The sequence below is a fragment of the Phoenix dactylifera genome, chromosome 5 (genome assembly GCF_051530095.1).
Source record: "Phoenix dactylifera cultivar Ajwa chromosome 5, Ajwa_hap1_PhDact_Kaust_v1.1, whole genome shotgun sequence".
NCBI classification, from domain to species: Eukaryota; Viridiplantae; Streptophyta; class Magnoliopsida; order Arecales; family Arecaceae; genus Phoenix; species Phoenix dactylifera.
Genome location: NC_143194.1, coordinates 5,836,888 through 5,858,466, shown reverse-complemented (window position 1 = coordinate 5,858,466; position 21,579 = coordinate 5,836,888). Strand labels below are relative to the sequence as shown.

Here is a 21,579-nt window from a genome sequence, read left to right as displayed (position 1 = left end):
GGATGAAATTCACTAATAGGTTGGTGTGAAGGCTAGACCGAGAGGACTAGGGATCTAGTCACGCTAGGTCAGGATGAGTATGTAGAAAAAGAAAGGTTTAACCTTAGGGGGCTGTAGGAGTGATAGGTCAAGGATATGTGGGAGTAGAAGACAACCTAGTTTGCAGAATTTCTAGGATAAACTAAGCATGACCATAACAAGATTTCTTATCACAATGGATGCGAATTGAGATGTTTTAGAATTTCCAGGAGAATATTTTTTTTATATATATTTTTACAATAATTTTGAAAGCAAGAAAATAAATAAAATAAATACTAAAAATAAATTAACTATAAGGCTTGAATCCAAACAATACCTAGAAAGCTAGAGATAATGGAGAACTAGAAAGGCTAAATCTGGACTAGTAAGATTTATCCACCAGAGTTGCATTGATCTTCTCTTGAGGCCTTGTGATAATGAAGAGTACAGGTTTGACCTTTTAACATAATTTTTGTTGCATCTAAGCCATGTTTGATCATCTCTTGAGGCCCTGTTTCACCTCATCGATGATGTTTGATCTTGTTTATCCATCCATTACCTTGTCTCCAGCAAGGTTCGATGATGGCCCCAGGGAAGGTGGCGGACGACGGTAGAAACCCAAAGAACAAGAAGAAAGAAACTTTCAGGTGTGGCTATAGGAGAGGGTGGCGGGGGTTGTTAAATAGATGGCGGAGGCTAGATTTTCTGGCTTCCATCGAAGACTGGAGAGGAGGAAGAGTCCTCCTCCTGCGCCGATTTCTCTGAAATTAGGCTTATGGACCTTATTTTCGTATCAGGGTCAGGCCGAAATTCTAGGCTGGTCAATTGAAACTAGGCCCAGCTCAGATTTTAGGTTGGTCTATGAGCCAGGCCATATAGGAAGCTTTAAGAAGCATTAACAAGATGCCTCACACCTCACACCTCAAATCCACTCAATCCAATCCAAAAAGAAACTCCAGACTCCACACTTCTAGCTATCGAGATGAGTGCATAGCACATGCCTCATGCTGGGGTCTAATCTGAATCGGTAGTCAGAAAACTATAGCTTTTCTCAAACCTTCAAATGCAACTGCTTGAAAAGAAAATTTTACTACTGGTGGGTCCCCAGACCAAGTACACTTTTGTCTCCCATGAGGTAGCAGCTCCAACGATGATCCAATCAATCTCAATTGCTTGGCTAGCAAGTCTGGGTTTTCAGTGGAACACTTGGAAAGACTCAAGGGAATCTTGGTACGGAGTTTAAAGACAAAGGCACAATTCCAGTGGGTCCAAAATTAAGAACAAATTTGTTTCTCACTTGATGGCAGCATTGCAGTGCACCAATCAAGTTCCATTGCTTCGTGAGCAAGGTGGCTTGGAACTTTAGTGCGGAACTTAGGGAGGACCCGGGGGGGAATCCTGGTACGGAGTCCACGGAGATAAAGCACGCCGGGACTGATCTCACCCTGCTCTCCTAAAATTTGATGTGCATTGCACGAGCGCTCTTGTTGCACGCTCGAATACAATTTCGCTGAGGTCAGATGTAGTTTACGAAGAGACCTTGAGATTTGTATAAAAAAAAAAAGAGACCTTGAGATTATCCCCTCGAGAAAAAATAAAAAAAGGCTTTGAGATTATTGCATGGCTATCTAGATCAGTACTACATGATAGGTGGATAAATAGGTCTGTTTGAGATCACACCAAAATAGAAATTATATTCAAAAAGTGTTCTATGAAACAAATAACTGGATATGTATGATCTCCAACGATACATTATTATCAAAACTGAAAATATAAAATATTTATTGTTTATAGAGTGTAAATATAATGATATTGCCTGTAAATATATTGTTTATAGAGTGTGCCTATATACATTATATCTGATAATTGCTTATATGTTCTAGTTAACTAAATCAGTAAAGTTTTGATCTTACTTTTTGTACATCTAGATGATTAACTTGCCTATACTTTTTAAAATGCTAGAAAAAAGTTTTTCTTAGCAGATGTTCTTTTCTTTTGTATTTAGAATTTTTCTTAGCAGATGATTAACTTGCCTGTAAACTAAAGTAGCATTAGAATTTGTTATCCACTTCTACAATGCATGCAAAAATCAATTAGCAGATGTTCTTTTCTTTTGTATTTAGAATTTTCTTTTAACATATAAGATTTGATGAAATGAATCAAGGCTTGCAAGTTAAAGCAAAAATTTATCTCTATGTGGTGCTTTAATTTATTGCCAACACCAAAAAAAAAAAGAGAAAAAAATGACCAACATGTTTAAAGATGGTCAAACTTGATATCAATATGCTCAACAGAGTTAGAATTATATATTATGCAGCTATCAATTTATTAAATTGAAACTAAGGATTCAGATGCCGCTCTATGCTGAATGTGTTATACTATGCTAGGTCGGTGCTTGCACGGCACATTCATCTGTGCTATGATACTTTGTGCATCGCAACCTATCGTGATCTTGTTTTTTTATTAATTTATTTTTATTGAAGAACTTTAAAGAGCTAGAATACTGGTTTCTTTTATAATTCCACAAAAATTACTGCCTCAGTGCCCTTTAGTTGTTTTTCTATGCATAATTCCTATATAAAAATCTTTATGAAAGCTAGCCACTTAAATTGTATGGCTATCAGGAATCCTTTTGGCACTCAATGATTTCTTAGATTCCTGATCCGCCTCAAATATATCCAAAAAAGATATCATATTAAGCTGTCAAGCTTATGATACTTCAAAATAATCACATCTCTTATGAGTTATGACTGCGTCTTCCATTTTGTATGTTGGAAGCAAACTTCTTATTTTTTGCAAGATTGATAGATTGTCTCCATAAGAGATGCCTCATCAAAGCTGACCTCCTCCTTGCTCTCACTCTGCTTCCTTGCCCGAACCTGCGAACCACCGATGCCTGCCTCATCCTCACGGTCTTCACTGCCATACATTGGGAGTCATGGTGCAAGATTGACTTCTTCATAGAAGTGGTCTTCCAACCTAGAGAGGTGTAAGATAACAGGGGAAATTTCTCTCTTATTTCTTGGTGTCTGTCTTTTTCTGATGTTTGATGGCTTTATAGCTTGATTGCGGGACTCTCGAAGATGCACTGATAACTCATTGCCAGCCAAACAAAAACAAGAATGTTCGGTCTTGGATACCTATTTCAAGAAGCATGAAGAAAAGACTCACGGCTGAATGTTAGATATGGATTTAGAGTCAATAGAAAGCAGAGCATTTGAGAAACTAGTCATGGACTCGTAATCTACTAATACTTGAGCAATGATTCCTAGCTCATTTAGAATCCCTTGTACCATAAAACTGAGGATAAGACTGTGAATTATTGTAACAAGAATTTTGTATCATAAAACTCTTTCTAGATCAATAAAATATACTAGCCTTGAATGCTTCTTGGCTCAGTCTTCAAGCTAGTTTTCGGGTCTTATTTTTGTCAAACTAGCTTTAATGCATACCAGCTTTCTTTAAAGAGGGATTTTGCGAATAATTTAATGATATGATTATCTTTGTTTAATTTGTTATCAAGAAATGTTCTAATTTGATTTCTCAAAAATATTAAGGACATATATTACCATATAAGAATTTGACATGTTCAAGAAAGTTTTTGGGTATTGACGATATTTTGATACGTCACTGTATGAAACATTCACCCAACATGCTGGTCCCATGTTAGACTTTATTACGTTGGACAAGCATAGATTAGAATCTACGTTGGCATGGCACGTTTATTATAGTATAAACAAAACAAATTACGAAGACTCTTCGTTGACTCCCAACCACTGTGAATGAATACTATGTCGAAACACCACTTCACGAGACAGCCATCACAACTCTCTCATTGGTTGGACACCGGAGTCGAAGCCATTGCTTCGAAGTGAAGCATAGAATCAGGAATCCCCTCACCACCAGTTGCCATTCACCGCGGCACTATCGACTTGGCTTGAGCGATGGAACCGTGTGGGCCCGCCGCTCGCTTCATTGGGGGCTGCGGTTTTCGGAAACATAAGCGAGCTTTAAAACCCTCAAGTCATTGATCTCTCTCTCCCCCGCTTCCCTCCGCGCCCAAGGCTGAATCTTTCTTTTCGGGAAGTGGTGGTGGTTAGAATCGTTATTTCTTTAGATAAAGAAGAGATTTTTAATTACAGTAGTTCGTTTAGAGAGCAATCTTTGTTAAATTCTGATGGGTTGATTCTTTCTCTCTCTCTAATCTGTGCAGCAGCGACGGGAAAGACCTAGGAGCACTGGAAATCAAGCAATTCACAGTAAACATTTTCTTTGTGATTCTTTTTTTGAATGAGTTCTGATTCATGCTTCATTTTTCTTTGTTTATTTGTTTTGGTAAACGCTTGAGATGATATGACGAAGTTAACATGGAAGGTGTTTGCTTGAAATTAAGGGCTATCAGGGATTCATGAACTAGCTTGATATTTGATGGCTGCCATAGTTCTTGTGCTTTTACTTTATTTGTTTATTTTTGTTAGAAAAAAGTGGGATGTCCGAAGAATTATGTTTTATTCTTTAATCTTTTTTTTTTCTCAGCTTAGATCAGTGTGGATATTTGAAATGATGTCTCATTTTGTAGTCTTAATATGCTTCTATATCTTCTTTCACGTAGCTTAAAAGATATATTGCTAACGGATTAAGTAGTCTTGGAATTCTTGTTTGAATCTACATGTGCTTCTATAGTAATCATTAAGTTGGTTATAGTGATAATATGATGCTGCGCGTTATTATAAAATTTGTGAAGCTAGGTAAAGGATTAGGCAATTGTCACGTAATGCCTGACCTTAGCCCCTTAGAGTATCATGCTTGATGACTTTTTTTTTTAATTTTTTTAATGTGTTGGTGGCCTTTAGCTTCTTTTGTTTTCCTTGTTATTTCAACAGAAGTATTATAATCAAGTCTGAAAATCTTCAAGGGGTTTTAAATGGATATCAGTGAAAATCATTGCAGATTGATTCTCCTAGATCACTTATTTGTGATTCTTTAGTATGTCATAGTTAGAAAATAAGGGAAGTCTCTATTTGCGTAAAATGATGTCTTGGTTATAGCTGCTAGAATGTTTGGAATATTTGTTAAGTTATATCTATGGCACATCTGACAGTTAGCTGATCTTTCCATAGTTTTCCGTGTTTTCTCCATTTTGTTAGTTTCAGAAACTCTTATTTAGTCTGAGTAACATTAGCCTATATTCAACGAGAAAAATATTTCGTAGCTTGAATATAGAAATTTCCTCGAACTTGAAAATGAACATTTCTTCTATATTCAACTTTTTTTGCCTAACATCCCTCTTTTAGATATAACTTAGAATTTTCAGCAATAGTACTCTTTCATCCACATTTAAGTACTGATCAGACAAGTTATGATGGAAATTAAAGCATAACCATGTGAGCCTTTTCTTGGAGGTTCAAGTACTTACCGTTGTTGTGATGCCAACCCTTTTTACCTAGTAAACTATATTCCAGCAATTTAAATGTTAACATAAGGTTCTCTTATGTCTACAGTAGTTCTGAATTCAAGGGGTATTGTTGCATGTCATACTACTTCAAGAATGGGAAGCAAGACAATTAATATCCATGGATTCCCTACAACTGCAACTGCCCCAAGTGTAAAAGAATTTCTGGAGGTGCATACAGGCAAGGGAACCATATATGCACTTAAGTTTAGACTTCCCAAATATGTTACAGCAAAATCAAGAGCATATGCAATAGTTCAGTTTATAGCGAACAAACATGCTGAGTCTATAGCATGTAAGCGCCTTGTGTGGGTTGATGGTTTTGTGTTGAAGGTTCGACATATGGAACGTGACATTGTCCCTAAGCCGAGGACCTCTTTATTTGTTCTTGAAAATACGACAGTGCATTTTGGCTCCCCAGTTTCACAAAACAAGTTCTCTGTCCTCTGGTCTCCAAAGGATGTCAGAGTTAATTTTGGTTTCAGTATGAGAAAAATATACTTTTTCCTAGTGCAGGGAAGCCATTCGTATAAATTTGAACTTGCTTATGAGAGCATATGGGAAATACAGCTGCACCACTCATCTACTAAATATTTGCAGTTTCTCTTGATTCAGGTTTGCTTCTGTGAACCATTTTTACATTTTTTAACTCTTTTTACCTTATTTTACTTAATAGTGGAGATGCTTCAGAACTAAGTTATAATAGTGCTAATGCCATGGATAAATACATATATACATTCTTACATGGATGGATAATATGTTTATATCATTATTGCCTGAGCTCTAACCTTACCATCTCTGTATATTTGTTAGCTGCTTGTAATTTGTGGCTCTTTCATCGGTAAAACTGCGATACATTTTTGAAGTTTTGTAATGATAAATCATGAATGTTTTTCCTATTTCAGTCTATAAAGCAAAATAAGAATGCCATCATGGGAGCTTTTCTTCCCTTTATTAATCTTAAGAATTAGAACTTTCATTTGCGTATTATACATGCTTCCATGCATGTGTTCGTATCTTTATGTACTTGTGTGCATGCATGTGGATGGATTGTTAATGCATGCATATGTGTGTATTTACATATATATGTCAACTATCTGCTATCCCCCAAAAGTTTAAGCTGTTAGGGAAGGGGTCGACAATGTATATCTGGCTTTAATACGTACATACAACATATAAACACATATCCATACATACAAATCGGCTTATGGATGAAAATATGTACAAACACCGCGTATATGCATATTGGCCATGTGCATAATTATGTTTTGGATAGGAGATGTTTACAAACACCATTGATTGCCTAAATACCATTTTTTGATTAAATTAAGGAAAAGGGAGTGTGCCCAAAAAGGCGACCATGTAGGCTAATGCTGACACATTTGGTGCCTGATTAAATTTCAAGGATACCTTTTTTACCCTTAAGTGCTTGGTAGTCTAGGAAGTGTATTAAGGTAATCTAGGTAGTCTATTGCCCAGTTCCTTTCCTGCCATATCCTGGTTTTTGTAAGCTGGACTACTGAATCAACTGCTAAATCAAGTTCAACAGCTACACCTATTGACTCCTACCTTTTTCCCTTCTGTTTTTTCCTCCTTTTTGATGTGACAGTAATCAAGGATTAAGACTTCTCTTCTGCAACCGGATTAATGCACATCTACACCATGGCGTTGATCAATTAGAATATAAGTTCCCCAACCGCCATGAGAATTGACATCTACGCCACCACCTCTAACCCGGCAAAAAACCCCTCAATCTTGCTATAAGGTCTGCTTTTTCAACTTTTTCCATTGCTTAGGCATCCTTAACGCTCTTACTGCCCTCATTAATGCCTCCATTCACAGCCTTCTTACTATGTTGATCTAACAACACCTTGTTGTCCACAATGACCCCAATAATGCTATCATTGGAGGTGGAGAATGGGATAGTTGGAGGTGTCCTGGAATCCAAAGTAGAAAGGTGGATGTCAAAGCTTCTGTTGATATGCGTCCACTAGGGATGTATGAAAAAGGAGCATGGGTCTAGGTGCTGATTTTGATTGGTTGCAGGGGGCTGGGCAGTGTTGGCTATGGGAGGTAAGTTGTATAGGGTTGAGATGGATAAGCTGGGGCATGGGGAGAGTGGGTGGCCCAAAGTGGGGGAGAGAGGAGGATGGAGGAATGAGGAATGGAGGGCCTGAGCTTAGGAGACATGGGAAAAAAAAGGGGCGACATTTTGGATCTTAGTATTAGTTTTGTGATATTCCTCTAGCATCCAGGGGTAAAGCCATGGTATGTTGTATTGGCCTGAACCGGGTGGTACGGGGCATACCGTACTGATTCGGTATCGGTACGCATTACGGGTGGCGTACCAATACTTGGTACACCAAAAAAATTCTGCACTGTACCATACCGATATGGTACCAGTGTGGCACCGATATCGGGTTCGATATCGAGACGGCGAACCTTGGGCAAAACATTATTAAACTTGGCCTATGGATTGTGTTTCAGCATTTTGTGTAGCTAAAAGATGTCCAGTAATTGCTTCCAAATCTCTCAAAATTAGCCCTTGCTTCATAGCATATATGAGCATGCCTGCATGCGCTAAACCTTTTAGCAAAGGTGCCTTACCTGTTTCTTATCTCCCTCTCCCTCTCACACACACATACACTTCCTAAGTGCTTTGTAACTTTATTTCTTTTGTGGTTCATGTTCTTCTTTATCTGCTCCTTTATTTTTTTTCTTCAATTATCTTTTCTTTTAGTTAGCAATTGTACAGCTGTTCTAGTTATACTGGTGTTTATTTCTCTAATTAGTACTCAGAATATAATGTGGTTGGCTATGAATCCTTCTTTGTCTTTCTTATATTATCCATGTTTGTTTTCATGGAAACCAATGATCTAATCAGAAATCCAGCATCAGAAATAGTAGGCCTCTGATGCAGATATTTTGCCTTTTAGCCTTGTAGAGTACTTTATGCCCCAAGCGTGATGCCTCTTTTGTCTTTCTTTTTCTATCTAATTGTTAATGTGGTTACTGAACTACAGGTGGTAGCTGCTCCCAAGGTTTATGAACTGTCCCTTCGTAATTCAGGTCTTCTGCATGAAGATCCAGAATACAATTACTTTAAAGACCTTCCAGATGATCAGTGGGTCAGGACGACAGATTTCTCCCCATTATGTAGCATTGGACAATCTTCTGCTTTGTGTTTGCAGCTGTCGTATGACTGTGATCTTCCAAATATACGTGACTACTTTCCCTTTTATAAGGAATTTGAAGGTCGTTTTGACTTGGAGAGAGGCTCTTCCTACTCTCGCAGCTTGGATCTAGTCCCCATTGTGGAACCTCGCCCAAGGATTGAGGTTCCATATAAAATTCTCTTCAAGATTAATCATATGGTTCAGAATGGGACACTCTTTGGGCCCACCCTTGATGGAAAATTTTTTGGGCTGGTCAGTCCTCAGTTTATCCGTATCGATTATATAGAATGCGCCATAGAAGAGATGTATCATTCAAAAAGCTCCTTCTTTGATCCAGCAAATTGGCTCACTAAAAAGTACTTGAAACTTAAAAGATCCCTCCGCCTTCCAAAATCACCTAGCATATCTTTGGATGCTGGCTTGGTTTATGTTTACAGGGTGCAAGTGACCCCTTCCAAAGTATACTTTTATGGACCCGAGGTTAATGTGTCCAATCGTGTGGTGCGCCATTTTTCTGAAGATATAGAAAATTTCGTTCGAGTTTCTTTTGTTGACGAGGATTGGGAAAAGATGCATTCAACAGATTTGTCATCCCGATCTGGTTCTGCAGGAAATGAAATGCATACTGCCCTTTACAGGAGAATACTGTCAGTACTGAGAAATGGCATAACTATTGGTGATAAGAAGTTTGAATTTCTTGCTTTCTCATCTAGTCAGTTACGGGAAAATTCTGCATGGATGTTTGCTTCGAATGAAAGATTAACTGCAGCTGCTATCAGAAAGTGGATGGGCGATTTCCATGAGATAAGAAATGTGGCTAAATATGCTGCTAGGCTTGGTCAGTCTTTTAGTTCTTCTACTGAAACTTTAACTGTTGACAAGCATGACGTTGATGATATTCCTGATGTAAGATATGGAAAATATGTTTTCTCTGATGGTATTGGGAAAATATCTGCTGAATTTGCAAAGAGAGTGGCCATAAAGTGTGGCTTAAAAAGTTCAACTCCATCAGCCTTCCAAATTAGATATGGTGGTTATAAAGGTGTTGTTGCTGTTGATCCAACCTCATCGAAGAAGCTATCCTTGCGAGAAAGCATGCGCAAATATAAATCAGATAACACGAAACTGGATGTCCTTGCATACAGCAAGCATCAGCCATGTTTCCTCAACCGTCAGTTGATCACTCTTCTTTCAACATTGGGAGTTAGGGATTGGATTTTTGAAATGAAGCAAGAAGAAGCTGTAAATCAATTGGATAAGATTTTAACTGATCCAGTAAGGGCACAGGAAGCAATCGAGCTTATGCCCTCAGGAGAAACAACCAGTGTTCTTAAAGAATTGCTATTGTGTGGTTATAAGCCTGACTCTGAACCTTTCCTTTCAATGGTGCTCCAAACGTTTAGGGCATCAAGGTTGTTGGAACTGAAAACGAAGTCAAGAATATTTATTCCAAAAGGAAGAGCAATGATGGGGTGCTTGGATGAAACTAAAATCTTGGAATATGGGGAGGTATTTGTTCAAGTTTCTTGTACTGGAAGAATGCAGTTCCACAATAATGGTCTCTTTGTGTATGGTGGAAGTGAATCAGACCATCATACTGCTGTGCTGAAGGGGAAAGTCGTCGTTGCTAAAAACCCCTGCCTCCACCCTGGTGACATCCGTGTTTTATCTGCTGTTGATGTTCCAGATCTGCACCATATGGTTGACTGTGTTGTTTTTCCACAGAAGGGGAAAAGGTACACTATGCTTAGAATTTGCATTTGGAGTTTGCTTTCAATCTATTAGCTAGTCTAATCCAGAAAACCCTCTTCTATATCTAATTTGCTTCAAACTTTTCCTCTGCTGGTTTGTGCTAAAGTTTTCTACCTTGAACTGCACATGAGTGTATGATAGTATCAATAATACGTACAGATTTGTTGTGATGAGATTACATATCTTTACTAGTTTTTTATTCTAAATCTTCTTTTTATGCACCAAAAATGATCCTTTCACAATTTCCTAATCGATGTATTGAGGAAAGAAAGCATTACAACTATATTGCACTCAAAGAAACCAACCATACTTGATGGTAAGTTATACTGTCGGTGATAATGATAGCATAAAAAAAAAGGGGAATCATTCACGTATATTATGTGTGTAATAATAAATGTTTTTGCTAGTTGGAACTTGTGGCAACCAGGATGAAAATGCTGCAAGATTTTATTCACGGAAGATATTTATTCAAATTCTTGCACTACCCATCGACAAACTTACAGTTAGAATTCAAAGAGATGTATAGTGGGTTATGTTACTAGAATATGAAGTAGCGCTGGTTGATGAAAGGAGGATAAAATAAAATGTTAAATGCAATGGAGGAATGCTTGGAGATTAGAAACCAAAAATATTAACAAAAAACGCCTCAATTATAATGGAAATGAAAAGTCAAAAATAAGAACCTGGTCAAAATTGCTGGCAGTTAAATTTCCTCGAAATTAATGGTAGGTAGATAACAATTTTAGACTTGCTTTGTTGTCTTGAAGCTGTCATGCAAAAGAGAGAGATGAAGACATATCTAGTGAAACTAACAAATTGGAGAGGCTCAATGAAATTGAAGTGGAGCCGGAAGCAAATGGCTTTATAATAGCATGGTCTCACTCACCTGTGTGCAACAGGTAGGGTGGACAAAATGACCTTGAAGACATTAGTAATACTAGACTCTAGCTGGAGAAGATATTGCCACTTCGCTAGAAGAGTGCCATACCAAACAAAAGCATAATGGCACAGAAAATCAGTGGAACAAGCATATAGTGAGGGTGCACCAATTAGGAAATATGAACATTTGTAGTTCTAGGAACCTGAGTTCCAAGTAGTCTTAGAATTGGCATAGACTTCAAAGTATACGGTTTGATACATGACAAAGTTGTGTCAGAGTTAAACTATGGATAGCTTGTTTCAAAGTGATTTAAAGGGATGACGATATGATTCTATTTGCCCAATCTTTAAGTCTTTTTGTGAGTTTTCTCTGGTGTAATGTCAGGTTATTTATTTATGTAATGCTGGTGAATCCTTTTCTAGTGCGAAGTATGATTTTTCAGGGGTTGGTGTGGTGGCCTCCTCCAATGTGTGAATCTCTCTATCTTTCAGTAAGTCTTGATTTCTATCATGAAGTGCTTGAAACAATTAGTGCTTTATCTAGTTACAGGAAATTTGACGAACTAGTGTTGGATAATTACAATACGGAAGTAAATATATTAGTAAGGAACATAGCCTCATAAATACATATATTCTTGCATGTGTATGGAGACATGTATATACATAAATAGATACATAAAAACTCGCAAACAAAAGCAATTTGGCAATACTCCTTGCACATGTCCTTATAATACTCGACATCCTGGTTTTCAGAAATCCATTGATATAATTGCATATAATTTATACAATATAATCATGTACAATTTACAGCTCTAAAATGTGCATTTGCTGTGTATTTTGTACCACATTGACATTTCTGAGAAGTGGACTTGAAGCAGTTAAGAACATGAGGATCCTTGAATGTTGCTTTTGATTAATTACTAGCGTATTGGTTATGATTTAATCATATTTCTTCTAATAGGCTCATGCTGATCTTGTTTCATGGTTTGAATAATTATCTGTATTTATATGTATGTGTAAAGTTATAACCCATTTGGGGTGACCCATGTGTAATATCATTGTTATCAGCTGCTCCCTACTATAGTCTGGATAATAAACTATTTGTGTATTATTTTCTTCTTTCTTCATTTATTTGTAATTCGTATTCATTTATTTGATCCAAATATTTCAGAGCATGCAGCCAGTCACATTATAGAGTTCTAGCCTCATCCTTATTATTAAGTCTTCTACGTTGAAATCTTTAGTTTCATATAATTAATAGTTTCCTGTTGATAATATGAACCTTGCAGGTTTTGATTTATTATTAAACAACTAGTGCCAAAGGACGGTCTCGAAGATACATAAGGGGATCTTTACATGACTTTGATCTTAAAGCTACTTTCATCAACAGTGCATTATCACTAAAAGTATAGGTTACTTAGATTTTCATATTAGATGATGTTGACAAAATTTATCTTCCCAGATTGAGGGTTTTCATTTATTGATTATTTAGATATTCTGTTATGCATGTACATGCTTCCATTTTCTTCTTTTGCAACTCTTGCTAATTTAATATCTCATAGAACTTACAGATTTGTGACCTGGGTGTCACCGGTTAGAAGTTAGAAGCACGGAATCAGCCTCGCCTCTCATGGGGGGAAGATTGTGTACCCTAGACCCCACAATGGTGGGAGCTTCATGCATGGGGCTGCCCTCTTATAGAACTTTCAGATTTCACAGTTGATAGTTTATATGCACAATATATACTTAATGCATGCTATTTGGATCCTTCTGATTAACTGGCACATGCAAAAGGTTTTTCTGAGTACAAATAATCATAGCATTTCTTGATTTTGTTTGCTGTTATTTTCAGGCCCCACCCAAATGAGTGTTCAGGGAGTGACTTGGATGGGGATATATACTTTGTGAGTTGGGATGCTGATCTCATTCCTCCTCGTGAAGTCACACCTATGGATTACACTTCAGCACCAAGTGAGATCTTAGATCATGATGTGACAATTGAGGTAATACTTTCTAGTCGTAAACATTCTTGCAAATATTCAACTTTCTTTGTACCAAAAAAGTATTGCAACTTTCTAATAGTTCTCCATTTTATCATTTGATCTTTTGTTTTCTTAGTGTCTCTTGAATTATATCTAAAACTGTTTATGCAGGGGAATAAAAAGAGCATGTATTCAATATATATGGAAATAGCTGAACTACCAAATAACTAATCCAAGATTGTGGTTTTTCCCAGCTTAATTGTATGGAATACTTCTAATATTTGTTTCCCTTCCTTGGGAATACTTCTAATACTTTCCTGCTCACCTCTTTCCTTTCAATGTAGTGGAGTCCTTATTCTAGGTAGCTTCTTGTATAAACCATCAAATGCTGTTAATTGCAGTACCGCCTGATTTTTGGACTTCTAATGTAGATTAACATACTTAGGCACTCTTCAACAAAGAGGAAAAAAGGAAAGATCGACTGATGTTGCCTGCATGCACTAAGTACCCCATGAAGCAGTTCCATATTCCATCTTGCTTGGAAGCTTACAAGAAAAAAAAGATAATCTCAGATTAATCCAAGGGACTTTCCCTTTTGCCTTTATTTCTTGTCATCAAATGAATAGTGTTGGCAGATATATGCATTTACTTTATATATTAAAACGGTGAACCTAAATGGTACATATTATTTCTGTTGCATCAGCTATTTGATTATTCACCAATCTTCTGACTATATGTCTTTCTTATCTCGTGATGATAAAGCACTTCTTGCCTCTTTAACATTTATTTTCAAGATGTAAACAAGGTGAAATTCCATATCATGTTAATATGAAATGCTTTATGTCAGTTAAAGTTAAATTAGTCAACATCCGGGGCAATTTACCTGCCTTTTCTAGTCTTTGTTTTTTCTTTATTTTTTGAGAACAATGGTGGGAGGCTGGGAGCACTACCAGTCCAGAACTACCATGTTGATCACTTGGGAAAATACCTCAACACCAGAAAATGGAATCTTCTCCCAGTGGAAGAGGGATTCAGCATCTACAGTATTGCTTTTTCTTGTTCTCCAACGGTCATCTTTCTGGACATATATGTAGCATCAATATGGAGACATCTCCAGTATTTTTGCTGGCCATGCATAATTAGGGAGAAAAAACAGTTGATTCCTATGCAAATATTTTGAAACTTGTTATCATAGAATACATTATTGCTAATAATGTGTATGCTGATGTGATATAGGAAGTGATGGAGTACTTCACCGATTATATAGTCAATGACAGCCTCGGAATTATCGCAAACGCCCACACAGTCTTTGCGGATAAGGAGCCACGCAAAGCTGAGAGTGAGTCCTGCATAGAGCTTGCAAGACTCTTTTCTATTGCTGTTGACTTCCCAAAGACAGGAGTGCCTGCTGAAATCCCTACTCATTTACATGTCAAAGAGTATCCTGACTTCATGGAAAAACTTGACAAAGTTACCTATGAGTCGAAGGGAGTAATAGGAAAGCTCTTCAGAGCAATCAAAGACCACACATCCCATTTGGGCCAGATAAAGGCATTTACAAAGGAGATGGCTATGAAATCGTATGACCCTGACATGGAAGTTGATGGCTTCAAGGAGTACCTTGATGAAGCTTTTTGGTTCAAGGGGGAATATGATTTTAAGTTGGGGAACCTGTTGGAACATTATGGAATAAAAACTGAGGCTGAGATCCTTAGTGGGAGTATAATGAAGATGTCAAAGACCTTCACTAAGTACAAGGATGGTGAGGCAATTGGATTGGCACTTAGGTCATTGAGGAAAGAAGCTAGAGCATGGTTCGATGAGAAGCGCATCGATTGTGAGGATGAAGATGATGTCTACGCTAAGGCATCTGCTTGGTATCATGTGACGTACCACCCAGACTACTGGGGTTGCTATAATGAAGGCTTGAACAGGCCTCATTTCCTGAGCTTTCCATGGTGTGTCTATGACAAGTTGACACTTATCAAGAAAAAGAAGATAAGCATGCGGAAGTATGAAACTGAGTTATTCTCACTACATCATCAAGTCAAGAGGAGCCTGCGAATGAGCTGAGAAATCATGAACGTGATTTCGTGGTTTCGGCTGGAAAGAAAGCTTTCTGCATAGAGCGCTGTTGCACTGAATAACAACTGAATGTTAGCTGTTTCATTTTTGTGATATTTGACATGCTTTGTGGTGGTCTATTTCAATCTATTACAAATATGTATATATTAGTTGCACCATATATATGAATTGGCTTTTGCTCCCAAAAATATATTTGTGAATTTTCTTCTTCAGCAAATATGGCTGTTGGTTAAGACCATTCATCTTTACTCTTTCCTGGAGAAATGAATGGACGCTTTTCTTATTTGCAGCTTCCTTTTCTATTCTTACAACACTTTGTATGAAAGAATTTCTTTGCTTTTAACATCCCCTTTTCTGCATTGAAGGAATCACAGCGAACAGGACATCTGTTGGTTTCAGCATATGCTTACCTGAAAGTTTAAGAATTACTCAGCTTGGGGAAAAAACGTTCGAAATTCAGAGAGTGCAGAAAATTTTCCAAAAGATCATCAAGAATCTGGGGAATAAATAAGTACATAAACAAAGGTATGTCATGTTTTTGATAGATCAATTATTGGTTCATTCAAATTTTAACAGGCTAGAATACTGGTGCAGCAATGACAATGCGCATGTCAGCGATATATAACGTTATAATCTGTAATCCATAATCTTCTTGATAAATCATGAATAATCACCGGTAGTGAATCTCTTTTCCATGGATAACTAGGCATTGCAACTATCGATAATGATCCATAGTCTATAATCTTGTTCATGAATCATGAATTATTCACCCATAGTGGACCTATTGGACTGAGTAGCTTGGTTGCTCGGGAATATTTCAAGGACAACTTCTGCAATTATTGTGGTACTTGGAACATTTTGTTATTATGCCCTCTTCAAGATTGGATGGCATCTTCCTAATGGATGAACTTCATGATATGGTTGTTATTTTGCTAATTCTTTGTGGTAGCAGGCAGGCAGTTCTCACGCACTTGAAAGCCTTATTACTTTGGAGACAGGGCTCCCAGACGAAGGAGAAAAGGCACAGTTACCCTCCCTCAGAAGCACACCACGATCATCAGCTCTTACCAATCAGCAGGTTTGTTCTCCTCCTTGAAGATATGAAAAACAGAGATTTATGAGGAGGAAAGCAAGTTAAAGCATGTCCCTCGTATAGTTGAGCACTCTGAGAGTTGAGTTTATAGTGTATGTATTGACAAAAGGGACAGTTGAATTTCTATATGTGACCTGTATTTACCATGGAAAATACTTCCCTACATCCAAGACTACTGGTGAGAACAATTTCTTCTTCCTTTTTCTCTTGAAAATGAGAGAGGCTGACCTGATGGAAATTGATGGAGATACTTCAGATGCAGCAATATTGATTACTTACACCCAAGAATAACCATTTACAGTGTCACACCATAGACCTGCCACCTGAATTGATGCGTGACATGACCACATATTTCATAGAGTATAATTCTAGAAAACATGCGAGGCCTACTGGATGAATAAAAATTATTATAAATAACTCACTATTTCTAGAATACAATAATTAGCTCCAATATAGTTAAATAATGAGAACAACACCAATACAATTTTTGAACATCTAGTAGTACGAGAAATATTTATTTCCTTCCAACTCTCTCTAGTGAACCCCAATTTCAGTCGAGTGCTAAATGTCCCGTGGATCTAAAAAGAGAGTTAAAATACTTGCATGAGCTAAATAGCTTAGTAAGAGTGTTCACTGCATACAAATATAATGTAACACCCAGCCTAGGTAATAAGAAATTGGATCAAGTCCACTTGACTAGCCCATATATAAAAGTTGGAGTAGAAGATGGAAAAAAAAATGATATAGCCTTATTCGATGTAGAATAGGAGATGAAAAAAGGATAGAAGCATGTTTGACTTGGAGTAGGAGACGGACTCTTCCTCCATCCCGATTTTTTATGAGAGCTAGAAAGCCTAACCTTCAGTGGCTATTTAAAGATCCCCAAACTCCCTTTTATTTCCCTACTGACAGGTTTTGTTGGTCGCCACCGTTTAACCACCACGGGTTTCTTTCTCTTTCTCCTATAGGCATCCAATGGTCTTGGTTTATAGTGCTCACCGGAGATTTCAATCGAGAGCTCGTCGGAGTTTTAGGTTCTCAAAACGAACTCTCTCCTTCTCCTCTTCTCTCTTCCCTTTTCTCTCTCCTCTTCTCTCTTTCACTCTTTTTCACCATTCTTCCTTTATCTAGAAATCCTACGGACCTATGGAAGTCTAGACGTCTTGATGGGCCTATATAACCTTTGACTTTAGGAGGCATACCTGGTCTTCTAGATCTGCGTTATGTGGCCCTAGGAGGGTTCTAGGTTGGTGTTATGCAAATTTAGAAGAAGATTTGGGCTAACCTTATTATGATCATCTACCATAATCTATGGACGGTTATGATTATTCTAATGATGAGATCTGACCCTGTAGGTGAGCAATCATCGAGGCAAGAAGGTGTTGAGAAAAATACTTTAGCCCCGAGTTCGTAGGTTAAGGAGTGGATCGGTATTCGCTGTACTTAAGTCTAAGAATTTCAAGACATTAATCACCTATATATAAACTATTTTGTGCATTTGTGATTTTTCTTTGTATGGTATGGTATATGATGGTTGTGTATTATATCTTTATCTGTTAAGTATATGTCGATTTTTATAGACTTATGTATCATATATTTTGGACTTCGATGCATGTGTACATCAAATTTTGTTAAAGTGTATGATCTGGAGTTATATTTACATAATGAGCATGTAATTGAATTGTGAGTTGTTATATTCTAGACGAGCAACATTGTTGATGCCCGCCCTAGACCGAAATATGGTACTGTTGATGTCCCGCCACGGGCTAGAAACGTAGTTGTGGTAGTCCAAAGCTGAGAACCTATATACCATTAGATTCAATAGATGCTAATTTGAGATATTTATTTGATGCGATTTATTGTACTAAAAGATGTGTGTTTGCTATGCACGTTTTATGGTTATGGTATTTTGTGGCAAGAAATTTATATAAGTAATAATTATTTGATAATCTCTTATTGATTGTTATTATTATAAAGGTGTGGGTGTGTGGAAATTCTTACTAGGCTATAAAGCTCACACTACTTCTTTTCTTTTTCTTCTAAAATTGCAGAATGCTTAATCTTGGATGGGTCAGGCATGGAGTTTAAGTGATGGCAGTCTTTAGTTAGTTTATTTTTTGCTGCCTAACAAACAGTCGAATATCTTTTAATTGAACCAGATCGATTATTTGAATATGGTGGATTTAGTTAGTTGGATTATTTGGCTATTAGCTATAGAGCTATTGGATATTTATTTATCTTATGCCTTGTATGATCTCTAAGGCATCGCTCTACGATTCATATGGCCGTGTCACGTAGCCGACCCAAGTGATGTGTTCGGGGTGTGACATACTAGCAATTGAATGATACATAACGATGAGCATACTATTAAAATAATATTGAGGAAAACATAGTAGTCATGATATGTATATTCCAAAATTAATTAGTATTCAAAATTTGGATCTACCAACCACTAGACGTAATATATTAATTATATGCCATTAATAGCAATTTATTAGTATTTTTACTAGCATCCAAGTAGCAAGGCATGTGCTAGTGGTTTTTTTAGAATTGCACAATTAAAATTTCTAATTACCTCATGGTTCGCACTAGCTATGGCCATGCTCCAGCTCTGGCAAATTATAGTGCTACATTCCTTCCCATTGCGAGGCCATCAATGCTATTACGTTTCTATATATAGCGAGGTAATCTATAGTATCACATTTCTGCACATTTTTATGTAGATTTTTTTTTTCAAAATATGCAACAGACTAATTGGGTCGGAACTTAGGTCAGTCATGAATAGAGCCAACCCATTTGCGACCCTAATATTGGCTTTAGGCTGTTTATGTAGATTAATCCAATTCCTTGCCATCTCTTCCTATTCTTCTCCATCGATGGGCAATTTCATCCGCTAACTCCGGCAGACCGGCGGACTCATGATACCGGCCTTTTGTCTCTAGTATCTGTCTTCCCTGAGACCTGGTTCGAATCCTAGCAGCCACAAATTTCTCCTTGCTTGAACAGCACAAACGTATCCTTTATCCACCCAGTCTTCTCTCTCCAGCCTCTAGAAATTCCATGTTTCCACCCACAAACTTGGAGCATCGACCAACGACCTCCAGGTGCTCCCCCCTCTTGCACCGTGCTCTCTCAGCGAAGAAACTGATTTCCCTCCTCGTCCTTTGAGTATCTTATTCTTTACAGAGTGTGATGAGGACACCAATGCATCATGGACATCAAAGGACAGGAGGATGCTCTTAAGATTTCTTTAGATCTTTATGCGAACATCTTAGCTGGGTTGTTTTCCATGTTTCACATATTTCTTCCTGAAATCTGTGTTTGCCGTAGTTTTTCGAATTCTGGATTTTCTAGGAAACACTGGTTTTGAATTTTTGATAGATAAATCTGTTTTTTCTTTAGAAGACTGTCTGGTTAAATTCCTCTTTTATTAGAATTGTTGCTCTCTATTATTGGGTTGATGCAAAAAAAAAAAATAGCAGCACAGTAGGCATGACTTTCTTTCCTTTCTTATTTCAGAAGTAGAAAATAAAAATTTTATATTTATTTTCCAAAAGTATAAACATGTTTGGTGCAGCCAACTTTTTTTTTTTAAAAACAAACAAGTTGATGGTGATGGAGATGGTGGGGACAATGATACAGTAGTATAGTAGTGGTAGCGATGATGGTGGTGGCGATGATGATGATGATAGTGGTGACAACAATAGTAGTAGTTATAAGGACACTAATGATAGTGATGGCGGTACGATGGAAGTAGCGATGACAGAAATAATGGCAGCTATGTTGGTGGTTGAGATACTGGCTATGTGCTTGAGATAATAACAATAGTGGTAATAGTAGTGGTGAGAGTGGTAGTGATGGCGCTAGTGACCGTAATGGAGGCAGAGTTAGTGGCAACGGTAAATGCAAGAGCTTTTTATTTTTAAAATTAATAAAAATAATACAAACTTCTTACTTTTATTTTTCTAAAAATAATGAAAGTAATTTTTAAAAATAAAAAAATAATAGCAGTAATGATAACAACAACAATGATAACGGCGGAGGTTATGACGATAATGGAGGTAGAGTTAGCAGCAATGGTAAATGCATGAGTTTCTTATTTTTAAAACTACTAAAAATAATAAAAACTTCTTACTTTTATTTTTTAAAAATAATAAAAGTAATTTTTAAAAATAAAAAAAATAATAGCACCAAGCAAATACTTTTCTTCCCGTATTTATAATTTTGTTTATAAAAATAAAAAATAAAAGTCATGTCAAACATTATTATTTTATACGTTGAAAGTTGTTTCCGCATTAGTGGAAGTTGATTATAAATTCATGATACTGTAAGGACTTTTATTCACAAGTCCTGTCATTTAATAGTTAAAATATATATTATTCAATAATTTTATATATTATTATTCTATTTGGTCGTCAAATTTTTTTAATTTTATTATATAAGTATTACTAAATTATTTAACTATATATATAGATTATAATTATTAATTAATATATTTATTATATCATGATGCTGATGTGGCCTAATTTTAATTCGACTATTATGAGCCGACATGTGGTTTAGTAGGATGCCAATTTCAGCAAAATTTTTATTCTCAAACTGATCATCAGATCATGGCTTCTGGGCATCAGATACCATGTTGTAATTTAGGTTCACCTGTTAGTTTAATTGCTGATCCATTACCTTTTCCAATTTGATAGACAACATTGCATTTAAAATATTGCTTAACAAAAACATTTTAACCTTGCACGGGCCCAAACCAGATCCAGCTGCAACCCCAAATGAGAGGTTGTGCCGGTGCGATTGGTTGCTCGAAGTAGCCGACGGTCACAAGTTCTCTTTTTCTTTTTTTTGGTGATGGAAGCCAATGGTTCACACCAAACATATTACACAACAGCAAAGTTCAAAGATCCCCAGATGGCCGAGATAGATTCGGCCAGCATTGAAGGCTTCACATTGTTGGCGTTCCGAGTTTTATTAGATCTTCTCCTTTTCTATCCAACCCAGTTCACCTAACGTGCACGATGGCCGTGTTAACCCCACTAGGCGAATCAAGTATCAGACTCCGCACACCACACAGGAAATCAATCCATTCATCTCTCGCCAGAACCATATTGGGTGGGCCCCCTCATGTACTGCTAG

The 21,579-nt window shown here is 37.0% G+C and overlaps 1 protein-coding gene and 1 long non-coding RNA gene across 4 annotated transcripts; both read left to right on the top strand.

Moving 5' to 3' along the window:
- The first annotated feature begins 3,782 nt into the window (after window positions 1–3,782).
- On the top strand, window positions 3,783–15,532 carry RDR1 (RNA-dependent RNA polymerase 1). 3 transcript variants are annotated; one of them, XM_039129390.2, is made up of 6 exons: window positions 3,783–4,113; window positions 4,232–4,277; window positions 5,520–6,085; window positions 8,494–10,382; window positions 13,130–13,280; window positions 14,496–15,532. In XM_039129390.2, exons 3-6 carry the CDS (start codon window positions 5,567–5,569, stop codon window positions 15,330–15,332), a joined length of 3,396 nt encoding a protein of 1,131 aa, XP_038985318.1. In that variant the 5' UTR covers window positions 3,783–4,113; window positions 4,232–4,277; window positions 5,520–5,566; the 3' UTR covers window positions 15,333–15,532. The 3 variants fall into 3 exon arrangements, with proteins under 3 accessions (XP_038985318.1, XP_038985319.1, XP_088577622.1); XM_039129391.2 differs by having other exon boundaries at window positions 3,830–4,113; window positions 4,235–4,277; XM_088721496.2 differs by lacking the exon at window positions 3,783–4,113 and having other exon boundaries at window positions 4,225–4,277.
- Window positions 15,533–16,289: 757 nt separating this feature from the next.
- On the top strand, window positions 16,290–18,610 carry LOC148703335 (uncharacterized). Its single transcript, XR_015986933.1, has 2 exons — window positions 16,290–16,422; window positions 18,489–18,610. It is a non-coding gene; the product is annotated as an uncharacterized LOC148703335 (long non-coding RNA).
- Window positions 18,611–21,579: the final 2,969 nt, after the last annotated feature.

Coding starts and splice junctions, on each gene's coding strand:
- RDR1 (XM_039129390.2), top strand. CDS start 5,567: ATGGGAAGCAAGACAATTAATATCCATGGATTCCCTACAACTGCAACT. Junction 10,383..13,129: donor TTTCCACAGAAGGGGAAAAG/GTACACTATGCT, acceptor TGTTATTTTCAG/GCCCCACCCAAATGAGTGTT. Junction 13,281..14,495: donor ATCATGATGTGACAATTGAG/GTAATACTTTCT, acceptor GATGTGATATAG/GAAGTGATGGAGTACTTCAC.